This window comes from Protopterus annectens, chromosome 7.part0, assembly GCF_019279795.1.
Source record: "Protopterus annectens isolate FY-2018-M chromosome 7.part0, PAN1.0, whole genome shotgun sequence".
Taxonomy (NCBI): domain Eukaryota; kingdom Metazoa; phylum Chordata; order Ceratodontiformes; family Protopteridae; genus Protopterus; species Protopterus annectens.
Genome location: NC_056739.1, coordinates 1,265,833,946 through 1,265,850,603, shown reverse-complemented (window position 1 = coordinate 1,265,850,603; position 16,658 = coordinate 1,265,833,946). Strand labels below are relative to the sequence as shown.

General features: G+C 38.3%; 1 protein-coding gene across 1 annotated transcript in view; it reads left to right on the top strand.

The window, feature by feature from the left end:
• AAGAB (alpha and gamma adaptin binding protein) overlaps positions 1-16,658 on the top strand; it is a gene marked incomplete in the record, with an annotated part of 888,073 nt that overhangs the window by 642,261 nt on the left and 229,154 nt on the right. Inside the window, 1 exon segment of the mRNA XM_044077879.1 lies at positions 14,841-14,931. Within this exon segment, the coding sequence (XP_043933814.1) occupies positions 14,841-14,931 (91 nt within the window).

Here is a 16,658-nt window from a genome sequence, read left to right as displayed (position 1 = left end):
GGCAAGGGAGGCGATTACACTGACATGAATTTGTATTCCACATAAACTGCTATTATGGAGCTTAAGAAAATTCTGGGAGCAATAATTGGCTTTCAGCAAGAAATATTCCTTATAGGTGGGGACTGGAATTTGATCTGCAGCAGTGAAGAGGTCTTGGTGGGGGGGGGGGAGCTCAGAGGGGAAAGTATAACAAAGGGGGGTAGACTTCTGAAGAAATTTATGAAAATATTTGGCATGGAATATGTGAATTCAGTACTAGGAGTTATTGTGAATTTGCATATTGTTCTCCAAGATACAGATACAAAAACTGAGCTAGGCTAGACAGAATTTACATTTCACAAGCACATATGCATTTATATGAAGGTCTTGATATGCACCCAATAACTATTTTAGATCATGTACCACTAGTAACTAAAATTAAAACACAGGGTAATGAAATAAAAATGAGACACTGGCACTTTCCAACTTATCTGTTTAAAAGAGAAGAGTTTAAGGAAATGACAGTGGAAATTGAGGGGCTATTAAGGAACATAGAAATTTCTTCTGAAAGTATAGCTAGAGAGTGGGATAAAGTTAGTGTTTACAATAGGGTGAAAATAAAAAAAAGGGGAGATGATCAAGAAGCAACAAGAATTATTTAGAAGGACTGACAAATGTTAACGTATTGCAGAATAGGGGAAATCTCACATAAAAAGAAGAGGAACAACTGCAGAATGCTAAACAGAAAGTAAAGCATTACATTGATAATATGCATGAGTTTAGAAAGATTGCTGTTAAGCAACTGTTTTATGATGCTCACTCTAGAGCAGAAAAAGTTATAGCACAACAACTCAAGCGACAGAAAGTAAAAAGGTAGACATATTTTACAAATTCTGTGAAAGTCTGTATAAAGCTGAGAAAACAAATGGAAATGTTTATGGAAGAATTAAATATGCCAAGTTTAGAGGTAGATATTGAGGCTTCATTTCTAACAATTAGTATAGGAGGAGATGAGATAAAAATGGTCATGTATAACCAGTCAACAGGAAAGTCCTCAGGAATAGATAGTATTGGAAGCCAGGAGGGAAAAAAACTGATAAAGATCTGGAAGGTTTTTAGGAGGAGAAGTACCAACATCCTGGAAGAAAGTGGTGGAAGCTGTAACACCTAAAGAGGATAAAGATCCATCAGATCCATCTTCATGCAGGCTCATGTAATGTTTGTCTATTATGGCTAAAAGAATGGCAAAAGTGATGCCAAAATTGGTAAATACAGATTAGTGTAGTTTTGTGGAAGGGAAGTAAACATTTGACAACTTTATTATAACATTAATGATCAAGAGGGAAGCAGAATATAAGAAAATACCACTGTTGTTGGTGGGTCTTGATGCAGAGAAGCATTTGACAGAATAAGTTGGAACTTTATAAGCAGGGCAATGGAAGCATTTGCATTCCCTGATAAAAATTATAAGGCTGATTAGGAGGATATATGAGAGGTCGGAGGTGAAAATTAAAGTGGGTAGGGTCCTCTCTGGTGATTTCTGCTTGATCCGAGAACCCAGGCAAGGGTGTCCTTTTCCTCCTTTGTTTGCATTATATTTAGAACCACTGGCAAAGAAAACAAGGGACTCGAAAACTCAAGGATATAATTGGTATGATAGTCAAGAAAAACTGGCTGTATTTGCAGATGATATTTTATACCTGACGAAACCAGAAAAGGAAATTACAGTTTAGTGGAACTTTTTGAAACTGTTTCAAATGTTGTCAGGATACAAAATTAATGAAAGCAAAACAAAGGCAATAGTGGTAAATTGTGTACCCCACACACCAGTTGGTTCAGCATTATCCATATTTATAGGGACATGATAAAATGAAGTATTTAGGAGTGTGAAATAAAAATTAAAATTGATTCCTGTGTGGCAGCTAAGGATATGTGGGAAGAGACTAAACAAAAGATAATAGAAAAACTGAGAAATGGAAGTTTTGTTATGTGGATATGGATAGTAAGATACAAGCAGTTAAAATGTTTTTAGTCATTTCAGTTTTATACACAGGTCAGGCATATTTTTATCAACCAGAGGAGAAGTTGTGGATAGCAGTTAATGAAACTGTAGTTATTAGCCGTTTGGGCAGTTTTTCCATCTCTCTCAACTTTCTGATTTAAAAGCCCACATTTGCACTTGTTTCCCCCCTTTCCTGTAACTTGTCTAGTCCAGATACAGATTTGCAGTATCCAGGAAAGTTTGTAAGCTTCTGAGGCCCCCCAAGCCTTTCTGTGTTGGAGGGAAGCCTGCTAGCTTATCAGTGGGAGTGGTAAGCACTAGGTAACCTATCTGCCACATAAGGAATGGTTTCTGACCCAGAAGGCCATTAGGGCAATTTTTCCATCTCTCTCAACTTTCTGATTTAAAAGCCCACATTTGCACTTTTCTTTCCTGTAACTAGTCTAGTTCAGATACAGATTCTAAGTTTTAGCACTTGAATTTGCTTATACGTGCTCAGCACTCGTTTAGAACTAGTTGTAAGCACTAAATAAGCTATAAGTTATGACAGCACTCAAACTTCCTCATTACCTAGAGGAGAACAGTTTTTGTACTTACTTTTCTCACTTGCTTAGGGAAAAACAGCTCTTGTACTCATGTTCCTCACTTGTCTAGAGGAAAATTGTTTTTTATTCAGGCATGTCCAAGGGTCAGCTCCCAGTGTTCTCTCCTGTCTATCTGATGAATCTGGGCATCTTGGGGCAATGTAGCAATTGCTTCATGTACACAGACAACCCTCTCCTCCTACCACCCAACACTACAACCTGTGAGAGATACACTTAACTAACAAAATTGGAGGTAAAGCTCTCTCCAACCAAGACTGAACTTGACAGTCAAGAGGAGAAGGTAAACACTTGCACCACACCACACTCCTCACATAGTCCCACAAAACCTACACCACCAAAATCCACAAATAGAAATACAAAAACATTCATGTAGGCTCTCCATAATAATCTGTTCAAGCAACAGAGACCTCCAAAGTAGAAACGCAAGCAACCTCCACCCCCACCCCCCAACACAACCCAAATGACAGCCCACAGACTCAGTGGTCAACCACTCAACCACAGACTATAAGGCAAGACAACGTACCAAACACACTAGTCATAGGTGACTCTGTAATCAGGCACGCTGATGTCCCACTCACCAGGCTAAACAAGGAGAAGGTTACTGTCAGCTGCCAGGATCTGCCACGTGGCGACCTAATGGTTAAGGTATTTTGCCTTACAAACACAAGGTGCAGGGTTTCAGTCTCACAAGGGATAATTGGCTAAGCTTAAAATGGCTCGAAAGGGCAGTTAGCTTAGTACTAATCTATGAACATAACCGATGCACTCAGGTCACTCCACAACAAGTACAAATATGACTCTGCCATTGTCCATGTTGGTGTGAATGACCCGAGACGTACCTTCCTGAACTACATAAAAAGAGACATGGAAGGGCTCTCCAGTCTTGTAGCCTAGGCAGGTATGACCCTAGCCCTGAGTAGCATCCTACCATCGCTCAGAATGATACTGCAGTACAAGGACAAAATGATTGACTTCAACAATTGGCTAAGCTTCTGGTGCCATTCTAAGGGGATCCAGTATATATCTGCTTGGGACGACATGGTCGACAGATCATGATGCTTTGCCAGAGATTGCCTGCACCTTTCACCTCTGGGATTCCGGATACTGGCTAAGGCTGTTGCCACCCCAATAGTGCCTTTTTTAGGTAAGGTTCAAATGACACTACCATAACAAGAACAGGCAAGCAAAAACTGAGGGCAATGCTACTCAGTGCTAGAAGTCTAAATCTCAAAATGCACTCCCTCGAGGCACTCCTTAAAATGGAGAACATCGATATCTGTGCAGTGACTGAGACCTGGTTCAAGGCTCCAGAGAGCACCCCTGCATTACCAGGCTATAACTCATACCACACTTTTCGGCCATCTAACCTGGACCGGAACACCAAAGACAGAGGTGTGTCCATATTCATGAAGGATATCCACACCTCCAGGCCAGTTGCTTAGCATAATGCATCCAAGGTTATCCAAGTGCAACCAACTCTGGGCAATCCAAATTGTAGCTTGCTACAGATCCCCCACCATGCCACAGGATTCCAACTCCTCTTTTCTTGATATACTGGAAAATATTAGGGTTCAACCAAACACCCTAATAATGGGCTATTTCAACAACCCCACCATTAACTGTGAAAACTACTCCTGTACCAACTCCTTTGCTCAACGCTTCCTGGAATTCATAAATTCCAATGCCCTGGATCAACTTGTCCACTCCACCACCAAGGGCAACAGTATCCTAGACCTAGTCATTACCATGAGTGACCGGTGTTCCATACCTGAAGTCACCTCCTCGTTGGTCAGATCCGACCATAAGCTAATCACCCTAGATATCCACATCCTGCCCCCACCACCCATTAAGAAAACCACAGTAAAAAATTTCTCCAAAGCTAACTTCATGCTTTTTAAGACAGAAGTGGCGAACTTCATGACACCCATGCAGATGGACAATACAGTTTCGACTGCTGAATCCTACACAAATGCACTCTATAAGCACTTACACGAGTGCATGGATCGTGCTATCCCAAACAGAACCAAAATGGTATCCTCCAAAAAAAGAAAGCCAATCTGGTGGTCCCCTGCCATAAACAAACTCTACAACAGAAGGAAGAAACTGTTGCAAAAGAGAGTAAAATCCCATGAGTGGAGGAGCTCCCTGGTCAGCCTCAGGCCGAAGCTGAGATCCCTTATAAGACCCTCCAAAGCTAAATATGAAAACAAAATCGCCACTGATTCTAGGGACAACCACAAAGCATTCTATAGCTATGTCAAGAATCTCAATGGCAGCACCTAGATCTGCTCTGAGTTACAGCACAACGGCATGAAAATTACAGAACCAACTGATATTGCCAACATCGTGGCAGATAAGTTGAGTGCTAACTTTCCCCCCCTCTCACCCCCTAAAGGGCCCATTATCTATACAGGAAAAATGCAGAGTCCCTGTAATCACAACTATGCAGGTAAAAGCTGCACTCTCTAAAGCCCAAAACACAGCATCCGTGGGACCGCACAACATCCCAGGCTGCGTTGTACATGAACTTCAGAACGAACTGGCTCCCCACCTAAGCACCATGTTCAATCATAGCCTCACGTCAGGCTTTGTGCCCACTGAATGGCGCACAGCAACAGTTATCCCACTCCACAAAGGGGGAGCTACCACTGATCCCAGGAACTATCGCCCTATTAGCCTGAAGAGCCTGGTCTGTAAGGCCATGGAATGTATCATCATGGAACTCATAAACAAAGATATTGGTAACCTCCAAACTTTGGACTCCACCCAGTTTGGGTTTGTGAAAGGCATATCATGTCTCCTGAACCTGATTGACTTCTTTGAGGCAGTATAGACGAGGGTAAGGTGGTTGACACAGCATATCTTGTCCTCGACAAGGCTTTCGACACCATACCATATTCTGGGATTATAGCTAAACTCACTAAACTAGGTATAAATCCCTAAGTCACAAGATGGGTTGCCAGCTGGCTCATTGACAGAACCCACACTGTAAAATTTCAGGCTCCAAATCTGACTTCAAACCAGTGACAAGTGGAGTACCACAGGGTTCAGTCCTGGGACCTCTCCTGTTTGGTATCTACTTCTCTGAAGTACAGGCCAACACAGAAGGCCTTTGGCTAATGAAGTTGGCATACGACTGCAAACTAGGAGCCATAGTCAAGTCCCCAAATGATGTGGACATCCTGCAGAAGGTCCTCACTGTGACAGATGCCTGGTGTCAGAGCCATGGCCTCAAACTCAATGCCAAAAAGTGCATTGTCATCCTCTTTGATAAAAAAAAACTGTACCCATGAACTGCCACATAGGCGGCAGTCTACTTAACTCTGAATGTGTGAAAAGAGACCTTGGGGCTCAGGTGGACAGTAGTCTCTCCTTTGATAATCACATTGCCACAGTAGTCAGGAGATCCTTCTACATGGCACACCTCATCACAAAAGGGTTCTCATCCAGGAAAAAAGAGGTCATTGTTCCCCTCTACTCGACACTCATTAGACCCATTATAGAGTACAATGCTCCTTCTGGAATGTACCTCACAAGACATCTGCAGCAGCTGGAAAGGCCACAGAAATACCTCTCTGCAACAGCTGGAAAGGCCACAGAAGTACCTCACAAAGAGGATTACTGGTCTCAAACAGATGCCGTACACTGACAGTGTCAAAAAACTCCAGCTTTACTCTGTAACATATCGCCTACTCTGAGATGATATCTGCCTAACATATAAAGCTATGTCAAACCCAGAGCTGTTGGATATGCTACACCTAAAGACATCCCAATCCCTCCGAGCTACACGGTCTAGGGACCTAAACCTTGTCACAACAATAAACAGTTGATGCTAGAGGGATAGATTCCTGTCCCAGAGACTTCCAGCACTCTGGAACAAGCTACCCATCTATGTCGAGCAAAGTTCCTCATTAGCACTCTTCAAGAAAAATCTTGATAAGTGGATGGCAAATAGGAAATACACCCCGGGGATCACTTCTGTGGCTCTGCTCGACAAGGGCACAGGAAATAACTTTCTTGGGTGGCATAAGCCAGGGTACCTTGTTGGCGAGGCTTGCTTAGGCCCTTGGGTTGATAGCCTAGTACCTCCCTATGAACCTATAAGAGCTGAAGGTTTTTATCTGGGAGGGGAAGGAGGAGAGAGTCAAGCAGGATAAGCTGATTCCTCCAGTAGAACACAGTAAATTGGGATTGCCCGATTTGAAGGGGGATTTCAGAGCTACATAGTTAAGGCTCCTGTACATAGCACAAGCAGAAACCTATAATTCAAAGTGGAAAGGGATGATAATGAAAAAAGTGTGAAGCTCAACAAACAAAGTGAGACTGGGATTTTGGATGCAGATCTTTAAGGAAAATAACAACAGTCATACAGAATATTATATTCATAAGGTAGCAGAAAGTTTTCTAAGAACTAAGCCAACACAGGAATGGAGAAAGGAGATTCTGCCAGTAGGGATGACTGCAATTTGGGATATAGACAATGGGCGAGCCGGGGCTGGAATGTACTGGAGAAAACTGGCAAAGGAACCAAGGAATTGGGGACAATTAACTAGAGAGGGAAAGATAATAGAATGGGAGGGCACCAAGAATTTATTTGAACTGCAGGTTAGAGATTGCCTTCCCTGTTGAGGACTGATATCAGAGTATAGGTCAAGAGAAAGAAATGTGGGAGTCCTATGAAAGACTAGCACTGGTTGAGTTTTCAGTAGAAGCTAGGACAGAATCTGCTTTTTAAAGAAAGTAATAGCCCATATAAAATATTGCATGATATCTATAAGAATCACAGATGAGGTTAGAAAAGATTGGGAAGAGAGGTTGGATAAGCAATTCACAAAGGAGCAATGCGGGGGACACATATATGTCTCCCAAATATGGAACAAAATCTAGAAGATTTAGGATTTTAGGATTTTTGCTTGGAAATGTTTACATAGATTTTTTTATATCCCAAGTAGACTCCAGGGGATTTTTCCTCTGGTACGCAGCAAATGTTGGAGGTGTGATAATGAAGAAAGAAGCAATTTGTTAACATGGTTTCTGGAGTGTAATGAGTTTGCAGACTTCAAGGATTCCCTGCAAACTACTCTGTCATAGGTATTGGGTGAGTCGATTTGTGTGACTAGGGAAATTATTTTTTGAGCTGTGAGACAGAATCGAAATTGCCTAGATATAGTGAGCCCTTATTAAGGCTAATTATGGTGGCTGCCAAAAAAGCAATTACTAGAAAATAGAAATCAAAGTCTAAACTAACTGTACTAGAAGTACTGAATATAGTAACATAGGTAAATCAAATGGAATTGGGATCTTTAAAAAGGGTAGGAGCAAATTGCATAGGAAAAGTGAGAATTGTGGGAACAATGCATACAGGGTAGGAATAGGTTTAAAAGAAGGCAGGACTTGAATATATTATGTAATGTTTGACATTGATTGGGTAGATGATATAAGTGATTGTTTAATGTTTGCAACTAGGATTATGTCAGGATGGTTTGTGATGTAAAATGCTTGCAGTTGGGATTATGTCAGTATGGTTTGTTTTCATTTATGTAAATGTATGATTGCCTATGTCATAAGTGATAATTTAATAAATATGTTTATTGTTTAAAAATAAAGATGCTCATTGCAAGCAAGTCTAGGAAACAAATATATTTTCATTCCTGTGACCAGGAATTTATTGCTACCTTTCCACTGCTGTCCAAGAGTATTTTGAAGATTCAGAAGGACTTTTCAAATATTGTGATGACTCCCTTTTGGCTCAGGTAACATTTGTTCTCCCTTTTCATGCAGCTGACCAAGGGGCAATTACCACTAATTTCCTCGTAGACTGGACTAGTTCATAAAAGACAGGGGGAGTATGATACATTCTAGTCTCAAACAACATCTAGCTTACCTGGGTGATTCAATGTTAATGTCTTTTAGGCACCTCTTTTTTGAGGATGTGCAGCAGGTAAGTTTTCTTTTCCTCAAAAATATTTTTCTGGGTAGCATTTTATTTCTTAATTTATACATTGCCTTTCTCTTTTAGTCTTTTTTTACCATACCCAAAAATTATCCTACTTGTATTTATACAGTTTCATTACCAATCTCTCATCTTTTTCATTTATCCATTTTAACAATTTGTGCAAATTTAATGAAGTACCATATACCACTGGGTAAATTAACTTTAAAACTCCTCCTTTATTTACATACAGAATTCCTTTCTTTACTAGGTTTAATATAGAACACAATGTATATAAAAAAAATATCTCTGATACTTTATTTTCCCAGCAGTTCTGAATTTATCACTAAGCCTTTTTTTTGAATGATAATGTATATGTTCTCCAGAAAAGACATTTGTTTTATTTCTTCTATTTTTTTTTCTCCATTGAATTCTACTTAGATTCCAAAATGTTATACTTAACACAGAAAATTCATTCATTGTAAAAGATATACCCTCTATTTTACTACATCACCTAAACCTTTATTTTTCTGTTTATTTAAAGCCATCCCTATCATCTCTAGTGACATTTGTTCAAATGGTTACTACTTTTATCCATATTTTGTTTTCATAGTTATTATAATGTCATCTGCATTTGTTAACAGAACTGGAATTCTTAACCCTTCAGGTATTATATAGCTCACCTTCTTCATTTTGTAATTTATTTCACATACTGTCACATTCATAACTATTGCAAAGAGTAGACGGCTCATTGGACAACCCTGTCTTACACCACTCTTCATATCTACCTCTTGGCTTAACCAGCCATTTACAAGTAATTTTACTTTATTGTATGATGACATGAATAATTTCCTAGCTTTCTCACTTTTATTATATTCTTTCATTATTGCCCATAATATGTCATGTCCAGTTGTGTCAAATGCCTTATTAAGGTCTCGTATCATGATTTTCACTTATTTTCTGTTCATAATATCATCGACAGTTTCTCTGTCACTAATAATTGTTGCCAACCCTTCCCTTTTATGCTGTATATGATATACTGTCTTTCATAATATTTTCTATTTTAGTTTCGAATCTCTTTTGTATTATTTTCATAAAAGGTCTTCTCGTGATTATCTAGAGCTATTGGTCTCCATTTTTTTAATTGTCTATCATCCTTTTCTATATGAATTTAAGTTTTCCAGTACATAATTCTTTATACATAAAACCTTCATTTAACCATTCATTTAAAATCTTTAAGAAATACTTTTTTGCCAGTCCCTTAAACTTTATACATTTCATACCCTGTACCATCTGGGCCTGCAGCCGAATCTATATTTACTTGTCACAATACTTTATCAAGTTAAGTCATTTACAAAAATCTTCATTTCTAACTCTTTCTTCTGTTTTTCTGTTAACTTTTTTTTTTTACTTTTCATGTTTTTTCACTACCTTCTTTTTTCTTTAAACATTTCTTGTGCATTTTGTACTACATTATTCATAGTATTTTCCTGAATTATTTCTGTTTCTCTTTTTACATTTTTTTCTGTCATTACACCACCATTTTCCTTTACTAATCTGCTTAAGTAACTCGATACTTGTCTTTTTCCATGTAAAAAATATATTTGCTTCTATAACAATTTTTGTATTTTTTCTTAATTTTTCATATAATTATTTTTCTTTGTCAAAGTACTTTCTAGCATTATGCTCTAAGTCTTCTAGTACATCATTATTTTATATTTTTATTTCTCTATATTTCTCACATCATATTTCCACTGTAAAAAAATATTTTTCCTTGAATATCCATCATTCAGACCAATTTTTATAAAATGTTCTCATAGTAATATGATCTTTCCGTGACTGTATTAGTAATCTTTCCTTCTTCATTCCATGTTTTCTCATTTATCTTTTTATTCATTTGACTATTTTTATATATACCTTGTTTTCTGTTATCTCTAGCCATATTGCAAGATGATCAGAAAATCCTGCTTCAACTACCTTTCCTTCTCCTATAACTAAATGTTCTGATGATATAGAATTATCTATTTCAGTTCTATACGTAACCCTTTTGCAAGTCTATTAATGTTTACTTGCCACATCTTATAACTTGTAACGTTTTTCTTACATCATTTCCTTTCTTTTTACACTTGCCTGTTAAATCACAGTTAAAATCTCTTGCTATATAATATTCATATTTATCACTACATAGTCTAAAATCTGATGAAAACACGCTTTCCTTTCTTTACAGTTAGTGTTTGCATATAACGTTATAGTTTATACTTGTTCTTTCCATTTTAAATCTACAATGGTTGATCTTCCCATTTTTGCTAAAGTTGCACCTAATTTCTTTACTTATTTCTGCAGAATACAGGTATTGCAGAACATCTCTTATCTCCCAAATTCCAGATTCCTTTCCTTCACATAGTTTCTCTGTAATATTTCATTTGTTAAAAATCTTGTCTTCTAATATAATTACATCAAATATCACATGTATTACACCACTCCAAAAGTCCTATTCTTCATACTCTCTTTCTACTATTCACATTTAACTCTGAAATGTACATTTTTTCCTTTTACTTAGATTTGTGGTTTCATAAGTTCATAGCTAATTACTAGGCTAGTTTTCTTACTAGGCCATTCTATGACTATCCAATTTCCTTCCCAAATGTGAGAATCAAACATTGTACCTTGTGTCTGTGAGTCAGGCACCTTAACCATTATACCAAGCCCTAGTCATTAGCTGTATATGTTCTTTTTTATCCATTTCCTTTCTTTTTTTTGTTGTGTACTTATCTCATTAAATTTCTTTTTTCTGTCTTTTACCAATAGATTTCTTTTTTTCCTTTTACTACCTCCCAGTTTGTCTTCTTGACTTATTTCAGAACCTTCTTCTGTGTCTTCTTTATTATTTTTTCTCATAGGTTCATAGGTTCATAGGCTAGTACTAGGCTAACTGCCCTTGCGAGCCATTTTAAGCCTAGCCAGTTTTCCCTTGTGAGATTCAAACCCTGTGCCTTGTGTTTGTAAGGCAAACACCTTAACCATTAGGCCACCCACCCAACCCCTCATCTAATTTTTATTCTATTTCTGCTACTTCATAAAAATTTTCTTTGTTCATTTTCTTCTCTTTTTCTTGTCCCTTACTGTTATTTTCATTTTTGCAACCCATCCATAAATATCCAATTGTGTTCCATTTATAACGTTTCAATTCACATTTTTTGTATCATATCCCATTTCCCCACAAATATTGACATTTTCTTTTGTCACAGTTACGTATCAAATGTCCTCCTTTTTCACAACGAAAAACATGTTTTGGGTTGTCTCCAGTATTTTACAACACCCCTATTCCTCGTCACATTTATCATGCTTGGTATATGTATAATTTTTTTCTCTTTCTGTTTTAACACAATATTAGATTTCCAGCTACCAGTCCATAAACCCCTTTTGTCATAAACTTTTGTATTGTCCAGTGCTTCTTTATGTAAAAGCATTCAAATGTCCTTTCAAAGTCTTTCTTTCTACCTCTGTTTGAAATTGTACATGAATCTTCTTTTTTGTTTCCTTGTTAAATGCTTTTATCACATAAAGATTCCATGGGTTACAGTCTTTCTCTTGCATATTCTCCAAGAAAATTTGCATTAAAAAAGTCTCAAATATAATGTCACAACATGTTTCTCTTTTTTAATAAGAATAAAAGCTCTTACCTCATGTGCTTTTATACCCAAAGGAGCTATTAAATTATCTCATACTTCATACCTGTCCATTTCTTTGTCTTCTTTACTTTGATGCCTTACCACAGACTTCCGTTTTTCATTTTCTTCTGATTTCTTTTCTGCTACTGCACTTTTGCATTCTTTTACTTTCTGTGCATATGTTTTCGCCTTTTGTACTTTTTCATAATGTGCCCTAGGAAATATCTCCTTCATTTTGTAGCTCACTCTACAGCACTATTTCTTTAAGTAAATCATCCTGCAACCCTCCTGACTGGGGAGTTGTAATTATACATCCATCATTTGCTGACTAATCTCCATCAGACAGGTTTCTTTGAAACATTTCCTCAGAATCTTGCACACATTGTCTGGTCTCAATATTTGTTTTCTCCTTTATTTCTTTCACCACTGCATCATTTCCTTCTCTATCTGCCTTCCTGTTTCGCTGGGCCGCCTCCGTACCTGGAACGGAAACAGGAAGTGTTCCTTCAAAATGGGTCCCACTCACAATAATGAATAGGGGAGGTTCCCAGATGCCCTGGCCAAATTTCCCCTAGTAGTATAAGTACCCACCACAGATCTCCCTGAAAAGAAGCTGCTAGCCTAGTAGAACTAACCCGGTCAACAAAAGATAAATAAAATTAATTGTGTGTAATAATTTCTGTATGCCTGTGATATATTCTCTGTTTCCCTGCCGTACTGTTTGTAAGCTGTTTTATTTTATTGCTTTACTATGTTGTATTGTTTCTGCCATCAGCTGAGGTTCTTGCTGCAAAGGGTTCTTGGAGCAGTCCCCCTACCCTGTTAACAAAGAATAATAAATACAGGCAGTTGTGACACGTAGTAGCACAATGCTTGCACGCAGCATGCTGTTTGGCTTGTACAGGAGGTATTTAATGCCTCCTCCTCCTCCTAGCACCTTGTAAAAAAGGAAAAAAAAAATAACTCCTAGTCTTGGAGGTTTCCTGGCTTCTACCATCAATCATTGAAGTCAACCAGAAAGCCATTTAATTCTGTCCTTCCTGCTTAGCAGGTCTTATTCCAGCCATTGCTCCCGCCTGAGCCTGGGTCACCAGCAGCAGACAACATTTTATTCCTTTGAGCCAGTAAGTTGTTTTTCAGTTTCATACTTGTTTGTAGTGTGTAAGCAAGTATAGTTTGGCCGATCTAGCTTTGTGAAGATGGTTTCAACAGAATCCAAAAAATGGAATGGACAAAGATGAAGTAGGCTTTTTCATAGGGGCACTACAACTGTATATATTTATTTTTTATTTTCTGTAGGTTGTGACCATCTTGGAGTTGATTAAACTAGTTAGATGTTTTCTTCAAAAAAGTAGGTTTTGGTGATTTGTGACTATTTATGGTCAGTTACTGTCATGGATATGTATTCTAACACTTTGTATGTGGAACTGACACACGGCTTCATCCTTAACTGCAGTAGTCTTTTTTCAGCTTTTTTTTCCCACCTACCTTTGATAAATGGTGTGTTTCTTTACTTTTGCTAAATGGAGTGTTTCCAACCATCATCTTCATGCTTTTTGTTTTTCTTAAATTTATGGTATTCCATATGAAAGAACTTTTCCCATGCCCCTAGGAGAGCTGTGCCTGATGGCCATATTACAGTTGTACCTTAGCCATATTTTAAAAAAGTTTAGTAGCCCACCACTGGAGGTACATGCATTGAAACTGTAAGAAGGCATTCCACATCTACATAATGTTTCTAGATCTCATGAAGCTGGCAGGTTGTGCTGTATGCCAAAGCTGTATGTTGCATATCAGTACTTACTCACCAGATGGGTTGCACGTTCCATTGATATTTGTCATAGTTTAGGTGATGGTGTCACCTGGGAGGTTTGAATCTGTTAACATTAGCATTTGTGTGGCATGATGACCACTTAATACATAAACATTAAAACAGATCTGCACGCTGTAGCTTTGGATAAACACATTTCCCTCATTTACTTCTTTATTTGACACAGGATACTGTTTTGGGGACCTTCAGTTTGTAAAATGTATGTGCCTGTAATCCTATTACTCCTTTGGGATTGCTAGGAGTCTGAAAGAAGTATACTAAGGTATTATGATACTATGTTAAATTTGTGTGTTGCTAACTTTCAGCTGTGCATTATGCATTTCACACCTACACAGCTATTGAAACTTATGTTTAAAAGTGATGGCTGGATTTATGTTTCTAGCATACAGAATTCTCACCTAACATGAATACAGGGAGCATAGGCTGAAGACTTCTTTAGATCTCATGTGAAGAAATGTGTGGCTGTGAAATATGAAGAAAATCTGTGCTGGATAATTTGCACCACTTCACAGCAAGAAAAGGCTTCATTCAGACTCAATATTTCAAAATGTCTGTTTTGATTTGTTCTGACATTCATTAAACCCGACAGTCCACCTTTATTGGCACCCTCTCAAGAACCACTAAATTAAGTCCTTGCAAGGAGGCAATAGCAACCACTGAAACACAGTTTGTGGGCATCTGAATGATATTTTGTTCCTTAAAATGTTTGTCATTTTATTGTTTAATGTATTGTGAAATGGCGTAGCACTTACATTCCTGCTAGACCAGTCCTGAGTTGATTTGCTCATTTACTGAAATATAGTTTGTTCTTTCTCTGCAGTGTAAATCAGGGGAAGCAAAAGAGGATCATTTGCTTGATGACCAGGGAGGTGGAGCTGCCAAGAGTGACCTTCAGGTTGATAGTGTTACAGGCAAGTCTTGTCATCATTTTTACTGTGAATTGCATGTAGCCAGCAAATATGCAGTGTTCTACCAAATGGCTATTAAGATAAATATTTATGGATAAAATATCCAGAGAATTTATTAGAGTTGTACTGTATGCTTGGTAAAACGAAATGATCCATTTTTCAGCATCTGAGCCAATGTACACAACAACAGGAGTCATTAACAGTGAGGAGTATGGTGTAAACCATATTTTCAGACTGAGAAAACATTATCTTGATGGCTTTTGCTTACTTGCATTTTTAATTCTGTCCACACACTTGAAGTGAGCATGATGTAGCTATAGCATTCTTTATGCTAGTCACATTAATGTGGCAGAACAACCTGTAGTTCTCTGTTTGCTAAATTGGGTGGTCAGATAAAAAAGTAGAACAGCAGGGACCCAGGACACGATTCAAGTCAGTATCTCTAAATAGAATCACTTTTATGTGTTTGCCACATAGAAAGGTGGCAGCCCTAATTCTTCCTCAGATACAGCATGGATGCTTACTCTGGTCCTGCTCGTCTTTTTTCTGCTGTACGTAAAAAGAAAAAGCAACATATTCAAGAGACCTTACCACCATCTTGGGCTCAGACAGTGCCTCAGCCTTTAGTTGCTAACTATTGTTCCTCAGACTACTGATTTAATACTCTGTGTTCTTCTGGATTAGCTCTTTCAGCCACCATGGAACAGGGTCAGCAACAGCCTCTGGAACTATTCTAGTGTCCAATCCAGGCTTGAGATTGTCACCTTCTTTGGAGCTAGGAGGTGCTCCATAAGGTTTCTGTCAGTGTCGCCAGGGAATTAGACCTCTTGCCAGGGATGAAGTGCCATCCTCTCCTCTGTCGTCGACCAAAAAGGTTACTGCAAATAAAAAAAAAGCTGTTACATTGTTCATCTGATGACAGTGATTGTTGATAAAGATGATTTCCTTACCTTAGCCAGGAAGTTATTACAGGCTGTTAATCCACAAACTCAGAAATCCTTACCAGAGTGCAATCTCAAATTCCTGAGACAGGGCTTCTCCTATAGATTTCCAGCCTCTACACTCTGATTCTGAGAAATGATAGTCTCTCCAGCTCCCTTGTAGTTTTCATTTTCAGAACTTTTTCTACTGTGAACAAGGTATTTTTTTGGGAACAGGTCGATGTTCTCCTTGAACTGAAGAGACACTATTACATGTTGCAAGTGGATGTGCCACGTTTAACACCAGTCTCTCCCATTTTGTCAGCCTTTGAAGATGTGTTAAATGCTACCTTTAATAACACAGACTTTCAACCACAAAGATCCAAAAAAAGAGTAGTAGTTTGAGGTACTTTATAAAGTCTAGCAAATTATTGATGTTCTTCGTGTTTCACTGTTGCATTCATTACATTTGGGTAATCTGCTGGCAGGTTGCCCTCAGTTGGCCTGATTAACAAAGTCTTGGGTCCTGCGTCAGTTGCTGTCCCTTCTTCCTTGACATCAGGTCGTCAGGGGTATAAAACATGCAGCCGATGCCATTACATCAGTTTTTCTTGCAGCGCGGTGCCTGAAGCAGAAACAGTTTGCAAGTGCCAGTCGGCCGACTCCTGAAATTTTCATTTTCGAGTTTCAAAACCAAAGTCTTCAACTAAAAGCGAAGTACTCCATTGGGGAAACTTTTTCTTGCTCCTTACCGATGTCCGTAAAAGTTAATAATTGTATTACTTGTGGGAAGCAAATACCTCATAAGGA